We start from the raw sequence: 22339 nt of genomic DNA, 5'->3' as shown, positions 1-22339 counted from the left end.
CTAACCCAAAAGGCAATGAGGAGATGCTTAACATATTACCATTGACAAATCGTGCAGATGAAATTGTATAAAAAAGATTAATATATCCAAATCATGATACTTTGTACAACCTTGAACTTGGTGATACCACAACTAGATACATACATACCCTGAAGAAATCAAAGGCAGAGAGAAAGGACCCATATGTAGAAAAATATTTATAGTAGTACTTTTTATTTTTGCAAATAACTGTAAACTAGAGGGTGCCCATCAATTGGATAATGGCTAAACACATTTTGGTCTATGAATATAATAGAGTGTTACTGTTCTGTAAGAACATAGAAACCTGGGAAAACTTTTATGAACTAATGAAGAGGTGAAGTAAGCAGAAGCAGAAGAATTTACAAAATGAGTACCACAATGTAACCTTGAAAGACTTAACTCTGATTAATGATGACTCCAGAGGACTAATGACAAAGCATATTTCTTACCTCTTCAAGTAGGAGATGGATTAGATATGCAGATAAAATAGATTTTCAGGCATGACCATTGATTTCATTTGATTATGTTAGCTTGTTACAAGTGAAAGGGTGTGTGTGTATGTGTGTGTAAGAGGCAGAGACAGAGAAAAAAAAGCTAGTGATAGTGGTGTACTGCAAAAAGGAGAAAAGAGTATCAATGAAGAAAATGCACAAGAAGAGATTAGAAAGAGAATCAGAGGGCAGCAGACAAGGGAGACAGCTTTGGAACTAGCATGCAGAATTGAGTATACATTTTTAAAATAAGCTACATATACAAATTAGCTATATTTGCAGTTTCTTTTTTTCTTGTTCTGCTTTGTGTAGAAATAATCATGTTTGTCTGTTTTCATCAAGTCCAGAATAACAAAACAGTTTTCAAATGATATAGTCCAAGAGATGTATTGCTGGAAAAAGAAGTGGGCTGGACTTATAGTGAGAATGAGGGCTAACAGATGGAGAGCCCTTTTGATTTGTTGGAGTATTCTTTTTGTAGACCTAGCTTTTTTCCCGAATTTTCATGTAGGTTTTTAGGTCACCATGTAATTAGGTATGGTAGTTTTTAGAAAAAATAGTCATTTATTTTTCCCTTCATTATGAATTTGCTTTTTAAAAACTTTTATTCTTTAACTTTGTTGTCCTCCTTTTAAAAAACAAAACAAAGAAGCATCAAATTAGCTAATGCATCGGTCTTGGTTTTGTTTTCATTTAAAATGGCCTTTTGAGCTTGCTTGGGATTATTAATTTGCTTCTCTACTTTTAAAAATTGGCTGCTTATTTTATTAATACTCTCTGTAAATATTAATACTAAATAACATAAATTTGCCTTTAAAGACTGCTGTAGTTTCAACTGTGAATTTTTAGTATGTCCTGTCACCGTCATTCTCTATTCTCTTCAATATATTTTTTTTATTGTTTTAAGTTGTCTCCAAACTGATCATATTAAGGATATAATATCTAATCTCCATTTAGATTTTCATCTTTTGTTCATATTTCTTTCATTGAGTTACTTTTTTTTAAATCAAATTTTAGTCTATAATGAATGCATATAGGACTTCTGCTGTTTTATTTTTATGTTGTTGTTGTTTTTAAATGCCCTATCGTAAATATCCCACAGATCTCCCCAGATAAATCTGGTCTATAACATGTCCATTCACTAGTCTCCACAGGCCTATCAAATCCAATTTTTTCAGCATTTTGTTCATGTCTGTAATTTCCTTCTTGTTTATCTTTATGATATATTTATGAAGTTCCAAAAGAAGCATATTACCTCTCCTACAGTCTTAAGTTTCCTCATCTGCCAGATGTGTATAACAATAATAGCACTTACCCCACGGGATTTTTGTGAGGATCAGTTGAAATACTATCTGTAAAATGTTTTGCAACCTTAAGCCCCTATATAAATAATATCGTTGTCATCGTCATCATTATCATTGTTTATCAGTAGTAGGTTTTTTTTGGTATTCTAGTTAGCGTACCTAAGTACTTACTGTGTCATTTGTTACATATATACAGTATTAATACTATTCCCATACCTGTGATGTCTTTAAAAATAATATAGGTTCTCTTTTTGTATGTATTTTGAAGGTATCTATTTTTTTTTTTTACCATAGCCTTATCTTAAATCATAACTATATGTCTTGTTTTGGAAACACCTCCCTTCCCTCCCCCCCCATTAAGCTGTATGAATCGTTATCCTTTAGATGTATTCCCTGTAGATGGCATATTGTTATACTTCTATTTGCTAATCCAGTTTGCAGCTCTGTTCTTTTTTTTGAATGGTTTTAGTCCATTTATGTTTAAAAATTGTAATAGTTAATTTTTGTTTTCTTTCCATCATACCCTATTATCAGCAAGTTAATTGATGGTAACAGCCTAATCTTAATTTCCTTGCATTCACAGGAACATAAGATTTTCTCTCTTCCTCTCATACCAAACAGAAATCTTGGGATTATATTTTAATGATATAATCTGTTTTACATTTTCTTGTGTGGTGTAGATAAGAGTATTATTTTAGACTTATGGTTTCACCTCAGTCTCTTCACTTCTTTTATTGGTTAGATTTAAAGAAATAATTTATTCCTTCTCTACTCTTTCCTTCCAGTCTCCCTTTAATTCATAGTCCTTCATTTTCTTAGTGACTCATACAAAGTGGGACTTCAGAAGCAATAGCCTTTTATAGTAGCAATAGCTTATAAATATTGAGTCATCACTTCTGATCTTTTGCTATAAAGAGTTGCTTATCTCATTAAGGTTTGGCTGTGAGGTCAGAAACCCTGACCACTTCAATTTTTTTTCTTTCCGAAAGAATGAAATCTCAGGCAACATTGAAAAATTAGCTTTTCTCATGAAGGGAAAATAAAAATGAATAATTATAGCTTGAAACATAAATGGATTGAATTTACTTTTAAAAGCAAATAGAGTTGTGAAATGGATTAGTAGACAGACTCAACAATATGTTATCTACAGGAAATACACCTAAAACTGTTAAGTTGCAAAGCAGGTGCCAGTCTGCTTTAGGAGAGAGAATTCTTTGTTTGGAGCTCATTAAACTGCTGATGTCACAGATCCAATTTTTAAAAAATAAATACTTCAAGGATCTGTGATTTTTATTAATATAGGTAGTTTCTTTATCGAAGAAGACATACTCCATGATGTAATTGACAATTTTTGAGGGTTGCTGTGCTTAAAAAATTCATTTACCTTCATTCAGACTGCTGATAAGTCTTTCTGAACTTAGGCAAGAGACATATGGACTAGCACCAGGCTTGTATTTGCATTTGAAACCTTTCTGGTTTGATACCATTTGTTAAGAGTACAAACTCTATCATAGCTTTTGATTAGTTATGATCACCTTCATTCTGCCATGAGGCATTGGAGTCAGAGTTTTATTAAGAAACAATTTTAGAATATGACTAATTGAACAAAGTAGAGAGTCATATTAAGCATATAATTTTTTCTTTTTTTAAAAAAAAGTGTTCTTAATACTTTTTGTTTTTAATATACTACACCAGTGAGCCTTCTCTTATAACAAAATAAAACAGTTGAACGAAATCAACCAGTATAGTGATCACATTTGACAGTGTATACAATACTGTACATCAGCAACATGGGTTAGGATATACTAGTAAGGATAGGCATGGGGACCCAGTTTCCCCTTACTTCTCAACTCAAAGGAGGAAGATGCATTTTTTTACCTTAATTCCAGGGCCAAGTTTGCTTGTCGTGATTACATACTACTGAACTGGTTTTTTCCCTTCTCTGCTTTCAACAAACATTCATGAAGTGCTTATACCAGGCAGTGGATTCCCAATTAATTCCTGTCCTCAAGGAGCCCACATCTCATTGAGGAGAAATAATATGAATATAGATAATCAAATTCAGTGAAATTTTTCCTGAAAGTAGGAGATAGTAATGCAAGGCAAAATTATAAGATCACAGTGGTTTAGGATGCTGAGGCCTCTTATTTAATGCTGCTGATGGACTTTGTTTCTCTCTGAGAGCTGGGGTTCATTGTCATTTTGGTAAATAATTCATTTTTTCCTCTGCACTGTTGGTATACCTTGTAAGGGCAATCAAATAAATAATTTAATGAAATTAGCTAATTAAATTTATTAATTAATAAAAATTAAGCTTCTACTTTTATGCTAGGCATTATGTTAGGCTCTGGGAATACATGTACAAAGAATCAAGCAATCACTTCTCACGAGAAGTTTATTTCTGATGGGGAATAAAACAAACATATAAATATGTATATACAGAATAAAGAGAATTATTATAAAGACCTGAGACAGGAAAACCAATTAGGAAGATAGTACAGTAATCTAGGCAAGAGATTATGAGGATCTGAAATAAAGTATGTGAGTAGAGAGAAGAGGTTGGATTCCAGAGGTATTGTGGAGGTAGAAACTGTGAGATTAGCAATTGATTAGATATATAGAGTAAGGGAGAGTGAAGAGTCAGGGACAATGCCAAGGTTCAAGCCTGGGAGACTGCAAGGATGGTGGTTGGTGCCTTTGGCAGGAAAAGGGAAGTTTGGAAAAGGAGAGGGTTTGGAGAGAAAGCTTGCAAGTTCAGTTTTGGCCATGTTTAGTTTATATCCAGTTTGAAATGTCCAGTAATAATTGGTGATGTACTACATTTCAGGGGAGATACTGGGACTGGACCTATAGATAAGGGAGTCATCTACATAGAGGTGACAGTTAAAATCATGGAAGCTTTAAAGTCAGTGAGAGTGTGAAGAGAGAAGAAAAGAGGGCTTAGGACAGAACCTTGTGTCTGCAGTGTTGCCATACACTTAAGGGAGAGAGTTTAATTCTTGTTACTAGCCTTTTATAGCCTAGTATGATGGCAGAAGGTAAAGAGTGAATATATTGATGAATATGTTGTATTGCTATTTGTTCCTTTCTTTTTCAAATGTCTTTCAGACATTGGAGTCAGTACATTTATTAGGAAATTAAAAGTAGGCATTTTTCATCATATACTTTCTTGAAGTTATCAAGATAATAAATTATGATTTTTTTTAAATGAGCCTTTCAGAGTACCTTATTTTACTAACTTTTAAATCAGTTGATTTATGATATTTCTTTTTGTGTTAATGCAGGACTTGTTTATAATGTTAGTCCATATATGGAGTATCACCCAGGTGGGGAGGATGAACTTATGCGAGCAGCAGGCTCAGATGGTACAGACCTTTTTGATCAGGTAAGATGCTAAAAGTAATGGAATATTGTGATTGAAGAGGACTCTTAAATTTGGAGTCTAATGAGGTGGATGCCTACTAGAAAATTTAAAAGTATTTCTGAGGGAAATGGAATTCTGTCTGCATACCTCAAAAAATAATAAAAATACTCTTTCATAAACTATTTCTACCAGTCCACATAGAGAACAGAGAAAAACCTTGGGAGAGATGTATGCATTGAAAAAGAAATCAGACTATTTTAAGGTCTTGAGGTTAGTTAATGTCAGTATGATGAAATGGCTTTTCTCTATGATCCCTTCTTAGCATCAGATCCTATGGTCCAGTTCTTGGAAAAAAATATATTGTAGAAAGCTGCTTTTCTTACATTTGCTTTGTACATAGTCTTGTGATAGTAGTGATTTATCTTTGTTACAGTGTTTTCTTGTTATTAAGAGAGATAGCTGAGTTAATTTTTTAAAGGCTGTTATAGTTTGTTTTTTTTGTTTAAGTTTAGTTTATCTGTTTTTCCTCTCTTATTTTCTTTTGCTATTATAATTAGGATTTATTTTTTACTTGTTCCTCTGGGGCCAGTCAACCAAATATAGCCTAGCTTTTATTTAGTTAAATTATACCTAATTACTGTTTTGGTAATGGTTAATCTTTAGTGGCATCTTGCTGACTTTGGCCATTTTTTAAAGAAAAACATTTAAATTTAGAGAGACAAATCTATGTAATTACTTGTGGATGTAGAATTTTCTGGTTTTATCCTTTTTTGTTTTTTAGTTTATCACATATTTAGATAACTGAGACTATTTTTCATTTAGAAATTCGTTACAGCTAGAGGATGTTGTTCATTGACTGGCTGGCAGGACCTTTTTGATCTCCAACAAATTCTAGGACTGGGAATTATTAATATCCTTCTTGGACTGGAGAGAAACCACAGCTGCACATTAATCTTGATACCATTCTCTTGAGAGAAACTCTTATGAGCTTATTAGGAATGTTTCCAGGTGGCATTTGACTTGTTGATAGCTAGGGATGCAAACCGAGTAGGGGACTTTGTTAAACATTGCCGAGAACTTGAAAATTTCTATGTATGGTTTACTTTGTTTATACATCTATTTTTTTTGAGCTTCTTACTGAATACCTTCAAGACATACTGCTCATACTTTCTACTGGAAGAATGCTGCAAAATGATCCAAAAATTCCAGAGCACAACAAAAGAATCTTACACCCTAATATTGTAAGACGTTTGTTTCTTTGAACTGTACTAGATAAAGGAAGCTGTTTTGCAGGAGCCACTAAAACTGCTATTACAGTTACCATTTTTAGCAATTCAAACCACATCTTCATTTGCTAGACTATTGCATTCTATTTGACTAACAAGACTATTGAGGTTTAAGTTCTTCATCAGTTTCATTCACCATAGGAGTAAATAACTCTCTATGTTCTTACACCTGTATGAAACTCTGCTTCTTTAAAGCACTTCAGAGCCCTAGGGTAGGGGGAATGCTGCAAGCAGCTCTTTTAGACTTAACAATGATACTTAGTTTGTGCTGTTAGTAGTCAAAAGATAGGTTGCTGTGCAACCATCTTTAAGAAAACTGGAGGCCAGTCATAGGAAAAAACAAAGCAAAACAAAAGTAGAAACAAAACTCACTGGAGAGGTCACCTTAATGTGCTGATTGGTAGCCCAGAGCAGAGAATTTTGAGAGCGTGATAAACTAACTGTGGTACTACAGGGTCATTTATTTAAGTGTTTGCATAAAGATTAGTAACTCCATTGTTGTTATCTATGCTGCAGATCTCAAGGGGTCTACAAATCTGCTTGTTTTTTAATTCTTATTTTAATGCTACCTTAGTACTGCTCTCGGCAACTTTATTGTTTTATGAAGTGATGGTCTTGAACCTCTGATTTTTCATCTTATAATTATGAACTTTTAATTTTACCTTACCAAGGATTATGCCCAGTTTTATCATCATGATGTTTAAATTAATAAATGAATGTCAGATAAACATATGCTGATTAGAATTTTCATGGAGAATAGTCCTTGAGAAAACTAGGGAAAAGATATCTTGTTAAGTTTCATAAATCTTCATTTCATCTTTCTTTAGTAAAAGTAAGCCTTTAATTGATTAATAAGTTTTATTAAAAAGCTTTACTTTAATCCTAGGAAATAGTTCTAATATTTTCTGTTTTGTTGATGAAATCCATATCAATGTCAAATTTGTTTCCCGTTCTGGATTGGAAGGATTCATTTATGGAGCATTGTAATGTACTTGATTTAAAAAAAAATCTACGATTCAAAAAGCTAAGTTGATACACTTAGCTGTTTAACATTTTCACTATGTATAGAAATATTATTTCAAAGACAGTGCTGTCTTAGAAAAATATTACTTTCAAGTGAAAATCTTCTTTCTTTTTTCCCATCCCTCATCTCTCCATTCATTTTCTTTGATGGAATCAGCATTTAAATTATTTGGTGAAAATTCTTAGTTGATTGGATATATTAGATCGTGTGCTCATTTAAAATGAGGTCTTATAAGTATGTTTTCTTTGTACTGATTCTTTCCCTTTTCAGGTACATCGTTGGGTCAATTATGAATCTATGCTGAAAGAATGTCTTGTTGGCAGAATGGCTGTCAAGCCTGTTGTGCTTGCTAAAGGTATGTTGTGTTAGACATACTTTGATGTTTCAGAGTTGAAATGCCACACAGAAAATCTTTGTTTTACTTTCACTTTTACTGCCAAGGTAACAGTTATATCTCTTTTTTTCTTACTTTTACTAATGATGAAAAATAAATGAATGTTTCTCTTAAGGCTTTTTGTATTTTTAGATTTTGACCTTTTCCAGAGGGAAATTATTGTTAAGATTTGTGATGTTAGTATGTAGAAGCAAGATCCATCGTACTTCTGTAATGACTGCATTATTTTTAGTGTTTGCCTTTCATGTTCACATCCAACTGATGCATACATTTTATAGAGCATTGTGCTAGCTGGTGGAAGAGATGGAGGTGGTTTTTTTTTTGTTTTTTGTTTTTTGTTTTTTTGGTGAGGCAGTCCAGGTTAAGTGATTGCCCAGAGTCACACAGCTAGTAGGTGTCAAGTGTCTGGTCTGATATCAGATTTGAACTCAGGTCCTCCTGATTCCGGGGCTAGTGCTCTATCTACTGCGCCACCTAGCTGCCCCTGGAAGAGATGAAGTTTAAATAAGACAAATATAATAATTCTAAAACTCACCATTATATTAATTATGAATCCATAGAATCAGAGCAAAGCAGACAGAAAACTCTAGAACATTCCCTCTCCAGCAACCCCATACTCCATAAAAACCATTTGTTTCTCTTTCTCATCATATATCAGGATGGACAAGGGTGAAAGAAACTGAAGTGAAAAAGGTGGCAAGGCTCCCCCATCTCCCTTAAACCTTCATTCCATTTGGTTTTAAGGATAGAGAAAGGAATGTTTATTCCTATGGCAATTTTTCTCCTCCAAATAAGACTCGAAAGTACCGTTAGAATGATTTTTTTAATGAGTTATAAAAAGCCCTCGACCTTGATTCTTTTATGTGGTGGAGGTAGGAGACTCATTTGTTTTTCTTTTCTTTTATTCCTCATAATGGTTACTTCATCCTAGTTCATTAAATTCTTTGCTTGAATACAAGTTTTGATTCTAAATATTTGCATAAAATATGTTCTGTAATAAATCTGTCTTGATGAATAGACCAAGAAAAGCTTGTTTCTGTTCATTGACTGCCACTGATTTCCAGCTCTGATATTTTGTGAAAAGGTAGTTTTGTTAACCTGATTAACCTTTTTGCACCTCCTTTTTTTTTTCCTGACTGTAGTATTACTTGTTTGTCCTCTTGTTGTTGAGTTTTTGAGAAAAAAAATTGTGATATTTTAAAGCCACTACATGTCTCAGAGTTCACATGATTACCCCATATTCTTCCATCCAGTCTAAGTTATACAACTTGTTCACCCAACTTTTGTTTTTATTTTTATTTCAGGGAACAGTATGGAGAGATACTGATACAGGAGAAATACCATTAGGAGTAGTGGAAGTGGGGGTTGAGGTGGGGAGAACAGTGTCCTTCTCACCTTCAGTCCCAAGATCCTAAGGGGGTACTTTGGTGTTTTGGGGGCTTTCTTGGTGTTGTGTAGCTTGAGGGCATGTGCAGTGCAAAGTGTGCATGCTTTGTTTTCAGAACTAAGGCTGCTGTAAAGTTGTGCAATGCGGCACAGGCAAGTGCTGCCAGAAACACCTCAGATTCAGTACGCATTTGATTTTGAATTAATTTTTCGTTCTTGTGCATTCAAAAACCTTTTACTGTTGCCAAATTTTTTGCGACCCCATGTGGGGATATGACCCACGGTTTAAGAAGCACTGTGTATGAGCCTTTCAGTAATGGTCTAGTCAAGTCTCTCTCTAGTCAAGTCTGACACTCTTTAAGTTGCATAGAAGGTGCCAATCTGTATTAGTAAAAGGAGTTTCCCTATCCAGAAGTTTCTTTACCAGTGAAATCATAGATCCAGTCCCTATACCTAACTTATCAGTGTAACAGTTGCCCCTCCTTCAAGTAGAAGGCAGGAGGTCTTTGGTTTTTGTACTGCCAATGGTGAATTGATGGGAATTAGTTGAGAGTTGCACTACATGAACAATTACAGACAGGTTGTAATCTGCTTCACTGAAGGAAACATTGACAATGTGGAGATTACAAATCCATTAACTGATGAAGAGCTCTTGAGCAAATCCCTCACTTTCTCTGGCTCTCCATTTTCCCATCTCTAAAATGAGTGAGTTAGCTAAGATTACCACTTTGTTTCTTTCAGATATAAGTCATGACCCTATAAGCCTATGACGTCCCCCCCACTGCCCTCCCAACAGTTTCTATAGAGCCTCATACCCCATACCAAAGGCCCAACTCCTTTGGCTGATGTTCAAGATCCTTTACAATTTGAACTCTTCTTGTTTTCCATCCAGACCTCATACTGCTCCCTTCTGTATACTTTCCGCTCCAACCAAACTGGGTCATATGCCCTTCATTGTATAGTTTACTATCTGCCTTTACAGTCTTTCCTCCTAGAAATCCTTTTGCTGTAGCATTCTCCCCTCCATATATTTGTGAATTAGAGCCCAGTTTCCCTGTTAGCAATGTCCTTTCACTTTTTATACCTAACATAGCATTTTGCTTGTTTTTTGTGTACTTAATATGATGTATTATTAAATACCATCGTTATTTGTATATGTGCTGTCCACCTTGCCTTTCCCTTCCTACTAGACTGTAAACCCCAAGAGAGCAGGGAACATGGCTTATTTAAACTTTCTATTTCATTTAAGCATTTTGCACAGCACTTTGTGCAAAATAGTCATTTTATAAATATTTATTGAATTACAGTGTTGCAGTATGATTAATGAGTCATTCTGCCCTTTTGAATGTGAATCAGTAATAATAGTTCACATTTATATAATGCTTTTAGGTAGTAATCATGATTTATAGTCTATAGGTGGCAGTGGTAAATCACCAATTTATACTTTGCAAACTTAAAATGTGATAATCATGGATAGCCACAATAAAGTTTTATCTGCGATTAGGATTATGTTTTGCCTAGAATTAGAACTATTGACAATAGAGGTAGTGAGGTGACATAGTAGAGAGAGTGCTGATCTTAGAATAAGGAAGAAGTAAGTTTGAATCCTGCCTTATACACTTAACTAACTATAAATCTGAGTAGGTCAGCCCTCCTTCAACCTTAGTTTTCTTGTCTGTAAGATGTAGACAGTAGCGTCTATCTCACAGGGCTCTGTTGAGAGCAAATAGAGGTAAAAAGCTTTATAAATCTTAAAATGCTATGTAAGTAATAGCTGTCATTATTGTTATTATTTTAGCTGGAAGTGTTTTAGAACCACTTCATTTTACCAGTGAAGAGATTGACCTATATAATTGTCATTATATGGTATCTAGAAGCTCTTTTCAAATATGGAATATTATGGAGCACAGTTTACTTCCATAAACTTTTATTTAACAGGTATACGTATCAGGATTCTGTAAAGTGTTTGTAACACATGCCAATGTCATTTTGTTACTATAGGCTTAGGTTGAAGTTAGGGAATATCTTGAATTCAGAGAAGGAATCAAAGTAGCATTGCTTTCATTAGTACCTTTGAACTACTTCAGATTGATCAAGGACTACTAATTGATCATCCTGTTACATTTCTTGTTTTGTTTTGTTTTGTTTTGTTTTATTTGATTTATTTGTTTTTATACTACAAATGTTTACAGATTATTCTCACTTCATGAAAAATCTCTTGTAACAAAGTAAAAAAGTTGAGAGTTAATAATATGGTGACTTTATCTGAAAATACATGCAACATTCCATACCAGTATTAACTTCACATCTCTATTAAAAAAACTTAACAGGGCAGCTAGGTGGTGCAGTGGATAGAGCACTGACCTTGAAGTCAGGAGGATCTGAGTTCAAATTCGGCCTCAGACACATAACACTCACTAGCTGTGTGACTCTGGGGAGGTCACTTAACCCCAATTGCCTCACCAAAACAACAACAACAAAAATAAACTTAACAGAAATCTATTTTCTCTTCCTTCTAGCCACCCAATTAAAAAAAAAGCACAAATTTCTTTTAACAAATATACATAGTCAAACAAAAGAAATTTTCTCACTGTGTATATATGTATATGTGTGTATGAATATATCTTATTCTGCATCCTAAATCTCTGTTACAGGGAACAAATTTTATCAGTCTTCTGAAATCATAAATAGTTTTAGTATTCTTACGGCTTTCAAGATTCTGGGTTTTGTTTTTTTTGTTGTTGTTGTTGTTGTTTACAATGTTATTATTATACAAATTGTTCTCCTGATTCTGCTCATTTCATTCTTCATCAATTTATAAAAGTCCTTAAAATTAATTCAGTTTATAATATTGATGTTATAGTATAAATTGTTTTGGTTTACTTACTTCATTTTGTTATCAATTCATATAAATCCATGATCTTTTTGAAATTTTGTTTCCTTATTTCTTATAGCACAGTAGTATTTCATCACATTCATGTACCACAACTTATTCAGCTGTTCCTTAATTATTCCAATTGTGGGACACATTCTCTCAGTTTCCAATTTTTTCATGTCTTGAGAGCTTTTATGATTATTTTTTGTATAGAATTTTTCCTATTTCTATGTATGCTGCCAAAGTGAGCATGTATTTTCCTATTTCTTTTATCTCTTTTGGGTATGGATCTAGCAGTGCTGTTGTTGAGTTAAAGGACATGCATTTTTAAATAACTTTTTGTGTGCAATTCCAAATTTCATTCCAGACTGGTTGTATACTTTCTTTGGTCCACTAGAAGCACATAAATATTTCTGTCTTTTCATAGCCTGCTATGAATTTTATTATTTTCCTTTTTGTCTTTGCCACTGTGATGAATATGAGATGGATTCTCAGAATTACTTTTATTTGCCTTTCTCCATTAGCGATTTGGAGCATTTTAAAATATGGGTATGTTAGATTTTTATGGACAATGTGGATATTTGAGAAACGAAGAATGTGTGGTGCCATGGACAGAGTGCCGGATTTAAAGTCAGGGCATATTGGTTCAAATCTCAGTTTTCCTGCTTACTCTCTTTGTGACATTGGACAAGTCACTTGAGCTCTCTGAGGCTCAGTTTTCCCATATGCAAACAAGAGGATTAGAAAGGTGACCTTTGTAGTCCTTCCTTTCTTTAAATCTTTGATCCTATGAGCCTACTTTGAAAAAACAGCTGAGTTCTTAATGCTTAGTTAATTGTTAGGTAGAATGAATTTCTTTTGCTACCTGACTTAATTTAATTCTTATAAATGTGTTTTGATTCGGATTTGGTTTTAAAGCATGTCCATTCTGAAAGCTGATTTCCTTTTTTTATTGTCTTATATTCTGATATTTGCTCACTTTCTACTTAATATAGGATCCTTTAAAAATTTTATTTATCTTTTGTATTTCCTTGTAGAGAATCATGAGAAGAAACCTTTAAATGGTAAGTCTTTACAAAGAAGATTATGGAAGATGATATTTCTGTGGACTCCTTTGGAACCAAGTTTGTCTTCTTGATATTTTAGTAATTTTCTTAATATTAATGCCATTTATATGCACTTATCAAAACTAGGAATCCTAGAATTTTAGGCTTGACCAGACAAATGATAAAATCTTTGATCCATGTAAAAACTTCTTTTATAATACCACCACCAACTACTGCTTATTTGAAATAATACCATTGACTCACCAATATTTCACAGTGTTCATGAACTTTCTCCTCACTTATGCTGGACTATATAATATTTAATAGTATCTTTTATAATGATATATGTTTATTGTGTTTGTTGTACTCTTTTCGGTTTGAAGACAAGTCTCCTTTCTCAGAGCAAAATATTTAGTAATTTTGCCTTCTCTCTCTTATCCCTCAACTTTGCACTGGGCCTATCTTTTCTATATTCACTTTGATGTTTATTTTTCTTGCTCTGACTTTAAAAAGATGTGTTTATTGTCTTTGGCAGTTTTCCCGTGCCTCAGTTAACTCCTTAACTTTCCTAACATTATTCTTACATAGGGGCATAGATTTAGAGTTGGTAGGGACCCCAAAAGTCATCTAGTCTAGCTCCTCTTTTTATAAATGAGGAAGTTGAGGCACAGAGAGGTTAATTAATTTACCCAAGGTCATGTAGAAAGTCAGAGATAAGGTTTGGATACAGTACCTCTAACTTCAGACTTTTTTCTACCATGCCTACTACTCATTTTTTCCTAAAACAGTAGGTCCATAGATGAAAAAGAAAATATTTATTTGAGATTGAAAAACTAGTTCACGATCAGAAAATTTTCCTTCATTTTTTAGTTATTTCAACTATTATATTTTTATTTTATGACAAATATCCTTTTGTTCTTTGATACTAAAAGTATCAAAAGAACAAGCTAATATGAGGCTTGTGTTATATGGTCAGTATGCTACCTTTTCAGTAATTAGTGGACTGATGGTCCTCATGCATTTGCTAACAACCATAGTTGTTTGGTTCATCAATAACAAACTCCCAATATGTTTTTCTTGCAATCTTATTTCTAAATATAATCTTTTCCAATAAAGAGGGTTTTTTTCATATTATTTATTTTTGTATGTATGTAAAATTGCCTGTACATTACTAATTTTAATTTCCCTGTATGTAAGAGGGAAAGAATACAAGAAAGAAAATGATAGTATTATTGTGCTAATACTCTGAAAATGTCATCAGAAATGCCACACTAGCATTGGACTTTGTTCAACTCTAAGAACTGGAAGATAGCTTCTGTAATGAGAATGTTATATGAAACAAGCTGAGCCTGTGAAACCAAAGGAATGTTCATAGAAAAGGGGGGAAAAGAAACTTTAGTATTGGAAATAGATCAGTGTTGCTTAGTGCTTTCGTGGTAGTCTATGAAGTGGTCTAAAATGTCACCTAAAAGTGGGTCTTTTAAGGCATATTTTCCATTTCTGGTTTGAGTCTTTGTTAGTATGTAAATGAACATTTAAACTGTAGTGATATCATAAGGTTTTATGTGTGTGTGAATGATGCCAAATGAGTGAAAGTAGAATTCTGAAAACCACTATCACATAATTGAAAAATAAATGAATAATAGAAAAATCAGCATGACATAGAACAGAGAGGCTTGACTGATGAGTTTGCAGATCCATTGAAGAAGATAATTTTAGGCAGTGATGCATATATTCTTGATATTTGCATTTTTAGGGGTTTTAGGATCCTTAAAAACAGGAACACTCCTGAAATAGATTGAAGGCTGTTAAAATTCTGACATAAAGGAACATTTTTTTTTGCTTGTCATTTTAGGAGTAATTGGTTTTATTTTTTGTGGTTACTCCATTTACCAATTCAGATCACACAGGCCTTCTACACCTTGATAAATTGTCTTCCTGAGCTGCTATAGCAGGAAAAAAAAAATCATCACTTTGCCAGTATTTGGTGTTGAGCCTTTCCAGACTTATCTAGCCTGGGCTGAAGTTGCATACAAAAGTTCATCTCTGCACAGATTTTGTGTCACTGACTTAACTTTCAAAAACCCCGAGTTACCATGCCACCTTATATGTACTTCCTCAGTACATCTTCACTTGGGTCTTCAGCTTTTAAAATTTTTTCTGTATAATTTCACATATTTTAATTTTGATTTAGTAGAATAACATGTTGGTGAAATTTCCATTTCTTAAAAAAGTTTCTCTTTATAGGCATACTTCTCAAAAGCAAAGTACCAGATTTACCTGTCAAAGAAATTTCTCCAAGGTATGTATTGTGATTTCACTTTGAGTGAAATAAATATGAGTTTAGTTAGTAGAAAGTACATATGGTGGGTTGAGAATTTCTTCACATTTCCAATGTAAAAATTTTTTAAATAATTTATCAAACACAATAATGTATTAAAATATATCTCACCTACTATTACTATCGTACAATAAATATATACAGTAAGTCCTCATTTATTTTATGTTGTGGGAGATTGAGATATTCCTTAAAGTGAATATTCTCAATAAATTAAAATTGTCCTTTTAAGTGACGAAACTGATTTTTTATTTTTGATGGAAATCTTTCTAAGGTGTGTTGCACATTTCTATCCCTTAGTATTATTATTGAATAATATATTGAGCAAAATTTAACTTTTTTCATAATTTTCAATCCACTCTGTAATTCTCTCAGTATTCTTCTCACTTCAATTAGCTCTTTCCTGATGCTTCTAGAATTGTAGACTGAGTTGACAAGGACCTCAAAAGCCATTTAATTCATATTGATCTGCAGTATAGCTGTCCTCTTGGTGACATCACTTCATGGTCATCCAACCTCTGTTTCAACACTTGAATAGAAAATCACTGCAGATCTAATTATTAGGAATTTTCCCCTTAAATTGAGCTGAAGTCTTTCTTTTTGATCCTGGGTCTAGGGAAGATGTAATTAATCTACTTTCTGTATGGTAGTACCTTCTTCATATATTTGAAGACTACTATTATGAACTTGTTCTACCACCTGAAACCTTTTTATTTTTTAGGCTAAACTCCCAATTTCTTTCAACTGACCCTGGAAATGGCATGGTTTAAGAGTTTTCTTGCCACCTTAGTCTTCCATTAGGCCGTTAATATTGCTGCTGCATCCCCACCCCTAAGATGTGTCCAAACTGGAACTAATGCTACAGATATGTTCTCATAAGGGCACAATACTGTGAAACAATCATCTCCCTCCTTCTGCTAATATAGCTTAAAGGCCTTTTATTTGGAGGGGAGGGTTGTTATTGTCATGTCACATGTCATACTGATAACTCGTTTTTACCCCATGCTGTACTTATACAATTTATTTTTTTGAACCCAAGTATAGGACTTAATTTTATTCCTGTTAAATTCTGTCTTATTAGAGTTGACTGAGTCTAGTCTGTCAATTTTTTTTTATATATTGATTCTGTTATTTAATGTATTAGCTCATCCTTTTCTGCTTCATGTCATGTACCAATTTGATAAGCCTTCTGAATAGGACCAAAGACTGCATCCTGTGTCACTCTACTGGAGATTTTCCATCATTCTATTAATCACCACTTTTGGGGTCAGTCATTCAACAAATTATAAATCCACCTAAATAATTTTGTTATCTAGCTATAACTCTCTCCACCTCGTCCACAAGAATATCATGAGAAACTTTTGTCAGATGCCTTGCCGAAAATCTGTATGTCATGTGTCTGCCATATGGGCAAGTAATTTTATCTGTCTCAGCCTGAGTTCCTATATTACTAAAATAAGAATATAATGCTTGTACTACCCACATCACAGAGTTGTTGTGAGGAAAGCACCTTTTAAAACATAAAGTAAATGTGAGCTGGTGGTAGTGGTTGATTTGTCATTAAGATTTTCCAGACAATTTTTATTGTTTTGGGTGGAATAGGAGGAGTGCTGCATGAAAGTCCTTCCCCTCCCCCTCCCCTCCAGATCTCTGTGATTTCACTGATGTAGGGAGTCCCCAGTGAGGAAATTTCTTCTACCTACGCAGATCAGTAACACTTATACCACTTATGACTTTACAGAGTTGCCTCAGGTACTTAGAGCTTAAGTGACTTACTCTGAAGCACAGAGGTAGTATGTATTAGAGGAAGGACTTGAACCCAAGTCTTCCTGATTTGTAGGATGGCTCTGTCTGCCATGCCATCTTTCCTCTCACTGGTCTAGGTACTCTGTCAAAAAAAAAAAGATGAGATTAGTCTTACATGGCTTCATTTTTTAAAGTATTTTATTGGTACCTTTTGTCATTGTATCACAGTCATTTCAGTCCCATGTATCCCCACTGAACCCTTCCTTATGACAAAAACAATTAATAAAAATATCCTATACATTGACCATATCTGACAGAGTATATAGTATTCTGTTTTCAAAGTTCCTCACTTCATTGCGCAAGGAAGAAGTTATGTTTTATTATCTTTTCTATTCATTGGTTTTTCAGTTACTTAGAATTTAGTTCCTTTTAACGATCTTTTCATTTACATTGTTATAGTCATTGTATTTTGTTCTTTGGGTTCTTATTTTGCTCTGCATCAGTTCATACAAACCTTCCCATATTTCTCTGAATTCCTCATATTCATTTTTTCTTACTATGCAGACATTTTTCAGCCATTTCCAAATCAGCAGGCATGCATTTTGTTTACAGCTTTTTACAACCATGAGGATGTTGGTGTGAATATTTTGTTACATGTTGGCACTTTGTTTTTATCTTTGGTCTGCATGGGAGTTATATGCCCAGAGTTTGTATGACTAAGTCTTCGTGACCCTATGCTACCTCAGTGATTGTACTGTTCATTTTTCTAAGTGCTCACAAAGTGTTTTATTTGTAATACATTTTAGATTCTATTCAGGAATTGAAAGGAAGCTCTATAGTTTCAAAAATCTGTTTTTCCTCTTTGAAAATTGAGATGTCATTTTCTTGTCTTCTAGCTTATAGCACCTGCATTTCTCTATGATTCTTTAATGATAGCTATTAAGCAACCACATCTGTAAGTTCTTTCAATTCCCCAGAGTATAATTTTTCTGAGCCTAATCATTCAGACTTATTGAAAGTACCTAGATGTGGGCTCTCTTAATATTATCTAATAAATTCTTAGTTTTAATTTCCTCCTAACTTTCTTGTTCTCTCTGTCCCATTTTGACAGTTGTTTACTTGCTAGAGAAAACAGAAAGAAAATAGGAGTTTGAGACGGTCTACCTTGTCTCCTTAATCATTTGTCATTTCGTTCATCATCTCAAGTGGTCTACTTTCTTGATCTTCCTCTTGTCCTAGTCGAGCTAGGACTAGATGCCCTTAGCATTTAGCACAAGCCTAAGGTTGTTTTACATTTTAACAGCCTTAATACTTTTACAGATCTGTTTTACTCTTTTGCATTCATTCTCTGTTCTATTGTTCCAGGTTCAGCCTCTTGTGTGGTCAGTCAATGAGTTTTTTTATTCATCTACTTTGTAGCTAGTGCTTTCTTTTCTTCCTTATCATATTAGTTTATTTTTTGGTCATCAGAGCTAACTTCCTTTGTGAAAAGGGATAGGCTGTTAAAGCCTATCATCCTTGCTTTTCAGCTCTTTAAATTCAACTTTGCCAAAGTCTAGGACACATGCCAGAATAAGTGTTCCCCTCTCAACCTGTTAAGAACTCTGAGTGTCTGGCACAAAATCATTATAGTACACAATTAACATATTTTTCTTGAATGCATATTGAATTGTTGAAGGTGGTATAATCATCCTCTCAGGGTTCCCAACATTTCTGTTCTTCATCTGCTTCAAAGCCATTGTTTACTATAGGAATGCTAGATAACCAAAGTTCCTCAAGTTAATAGCTTTAATTTATATGCAATTCTAAGACATTTGACTCTAGTGAAAAACTAGAAGGATTCCGTACCTCCATTGTGGCACAAAGAGCATTTGCTTTGTAGAAAGGTTTTCTTGATATGAAAACATCTTTTTGCTTATTTGTTACCATGTGGTTGTATTTTGAATAGTTGAGAATGATGGAAAACTGGGCTATCAGATAAATAGTTTTTCTTTTTGAGTACTCTTGATGACTTGATTAAATGACGGCATTAAAGACAATAGATAGTCTCATAATTGATTTAAGTACCTTTCTTAAGTTTTATTTTGCTTTGAAGCTTGGAAGGTTTTCTTTGTTTCTGTTTTTTTTCTCTTATTTTTCAAATAGTAGACCAAGTTCTATGTTGAAAATGTGGGAAATGGTTTTTATCTTTTATGAGTTGAAGTGCTTATCACATTGGAAACGTGGACAAATTTTCTTCATGGGCAGTGTAGTGGGTGACTAAAAGGAAGTACTGCAGTAATAGTGGGAAGAGTGCTGGACCTAGAGTCAGGGGAAACTTGAGTTCAAATCCAACCTCTGACAAGTATTTCCTGTGTGACCATGGACAAGTCACATAGCTGCTCTGAAACTAATAATAACAATAATAATAATAATATCCATATTGCCAGATCAAATATACATAAAATGCTTTGCAAACCTTAAAGTACTTTATTAATGTCAGTCATTATTGGCAAAGGAATCTAATGGAAATATTTCTGATATTGTTAAAGATTCTTTGTTAATTTGCCCATATATGACAGGTAAGTTTCTCTTAGATCCAAGAATAATCACAGGACTTTTGTCCATTGAGTGTTCTGAACCAGCGACTGTAGCTCAACACGCAGGGAGGTAGGTTCCCTGGCTTTCCAGGCAAAAATACACTTATGAAATTGGATTACAAACAGAACTGTTTAGGGCAACAAATGTATCAGATTTTAAAAATCCAAATTAGTATTGCTCTTCAGTATATTCACTTTAGATTTCGTTATTGCTGACATTACTCCATGCTTTTTGCAACTCTTTTAGAATTGTATACTGAGCCAGTTTGTGAACCATAGAACCGTAGAAAAATTATCAGTCTGATCACATCTTGTTTGTTTGTTTTTGCCAAAAATGGTATCACTTAGTCTAATTACCTACCCTACTGCTTAGATTTGTCAGCAAATGACTTTTAGCTATCTGTTTTCAGAGGGTAATGATGTTGAATATGCTAATTACTACTTTTGTAGTATATTAAAGTTTACAAAGGACTTGAAAATTTTTTTATGATTGAAAATATTCGAAAGATTATACCTTGTTCTGCAGACAATTCCAGAAGAGTTGTTCTAAAAACATTTTAAGAATGTTTGCTCCTTGCCAAGAGGATGGAAACAAATCATTTAAACGTTTAAGAAAAGGCATAATTCACATATAAAATTGCTGCCAGAAATATTGAAGATGTAAGGTAGTTGTTGACCACCAGTGAATAACACACAGCTTCTACTCTGATCCCTCTCTCCTCTCTTGTCTCTCTATCTCTCTATTTGTACATATGTATTCTATATATACTCTCTTTGTATATGTACATACACATACATAAACACACACACACACACACATACCCTTCTGCTCTATATTATAGCAGTTTACATGCTTTTTTGTTGTTGTTGTTGTTTTTACTTCTTAGAGCACCATAAACTTCCAGGTGTTTAGTAGCTGCCCATTTCAGTGGTTTTTTTTTCTTTTCAGTATGCGTTTCTGAGGATTAGAAAAGTAAATTTCACAACTTAGCATTAACTTGATGTTTAGTCAGTCATTTTCTCTGGGACTTAGTCATTTATTTGTTATGGGATGATTAGGAGTTAAGATAATCCCTTACCAAATTTTTTGTTCATGGGCATTTGCTAATTATCATTATTGAGATGGAATAGATGTTAGTTCCACTTTCAATGGAAGTGTCAAAAATTTCTAATAGTGCTTAATCCAAGTTACCCCTACACAGAAGTAGACAATTCAGATTTTGAAAATTTGTTCAGTGAGAATAGTAAGTGTTTGTCTCTAGTTAGCAACCTTGACCTAAGATCTTATATAAAAAGTATAATTTAAATACATCATGTAATAAAGTGAAGAGGTAGTTTTTGTGTGGAGTATAAGTTTTAAAAGGTATGTATTTTCCTGAAAACTGAAAATATGAAGATGTTTAATGATTTTGGTTTATTCTTGTGGACTGGATTGTTTAAATCAAGATCTAAACATTTTTTCTTCACAATCTTTTACAGCTATGATTGGTTCCAAACAGAATCCTTAGTCACCATTGTCATATATACCAAACAGAAGGTAAATGTTTCTTTGAAATCAGAGAAAAATCTAAAAACCAGACTAGGAGGTATTTTTTATTTCATCCCTGATGAGATTTCATGTGTAGAAATGCCCTCCCCCTTTAAAATCCCACAAAATTCTGTTAGTGTAATTTGCAGAACAAATGAGAATATTTGTTAGTTTCAACTGTCTTTGAAGTAACAGACTTCCAGGTCACAAATTGAACTTGTAAGAAGGGGAAACCAGGGTCTCAGAGGGATGCTATTTCCTTGATTCTCTACAGTCATTCGGCTACAGATTGAGCATCAGTACATTCCCATGTCCTCCTTCTCTAGCCAGCAGACTCCAGGGAGCTGTGCATCTTAAAAGATAAGAACTAGTAGCTGAAGTAATAAAGATCTGGTATTTCTGCTGTAATCACAGAGCTAAGTCAGCCATCCTGGCCATTCATGACTTCATGTTACGATTACGCGCTGACTTCTGCTTGAAACTTAGTTCCCTTGGTGTCTTATAGCAAAATTGACCCTTTTACAAAAAGAATTCTGTCTTGTCTTATAGAAGACCTGCCAGCCACCATCTGGCAGAGTCAAGGAGACGAGGTCTACCACAAATCTGCCCCTTATGACTAGCTGTAGCATGGATGGTAAGGACCTGCACATTTACTGCTGCCACCTCTTGCTCTTGATAGCCTTTAGGTATATTAACTGAATATATGTCTGTGTGAGCATATGTATTATATATACATATTAGATAAAGGATCTTCGATATTGTTTATGTGGGAATTTCATTCACTGATAGAGATTGTAACTCATTGTTACTTAGTTGATAATTCTTAGTTACCTAAGTCTCTGGAAATCTAAGTGATTTACCTAAAGATAGAGTTAGGATTGAGTCTTGAATATGTATCTTTCTGACTCCCAAGTCCAGTGTTGTACACTATGCCATGTTGCCTTTCTAGGTTAGTGG

At 33.8% G+C, this 22339-nt stretch overlaps 1 protein-coding gene across 3 annotated transcripts in view; it reads left to right on the top strand.

Annotated features, from left to right (window-relative positions):
• Window positions 1-22339, top strand: part of CYB5R4 (cytochrome b5 reductase 4) — a 104620-nt gene that overhangs the window by 21500 nt on the left and 60781 nt on the right. For all 3 annotated transcript variants that reach the window (XM_078155252.1, XM_020969898.2, XM_020969899.2), the window contains exons 3-7: window positions 5101-5201; window positions 7761-7845; window positions 13183-13209; window positions 15439-15493; window positions 21334-21391. In XM_078155252.1, coding sequence (XP_078011378.1) covers window positions 5101-5201; window positions 7761-7845; window positions 13183-13209; window positions 15439-15493; window positions 21334-21391 — 326 coding nt within the window. The remainder of the gene's footprint in view (window positions 1-5100; window positions 5202-7760; window positions 7846-13182; window positions 13210-15438; window positions 15494-21333; window positions 21392-22339) is intronic.

Source organism: Phascolarctos cinereus, unplaced genomic scaffold, assembly GCF_003287225.1.
Source record: "Phascolarctos cinereus isolate Bilbo 61053 unplaced genomic scaffold, phaCin_HiC Scaffold_5;HRSCAF=322, whole genome shotgun sequence".
NCBI classification, from domain to species: Eukaryota; Metazoa; Chordata; class Mammalia; order Diprotodontia; family Phascolarctidae; genus Phascolarctos; species Phascolarctos cinereus.
Note: the sequence above shows the minus strand (reverse complement) of the source record. Positions and strands in the feature narration are given on the sequence as shown.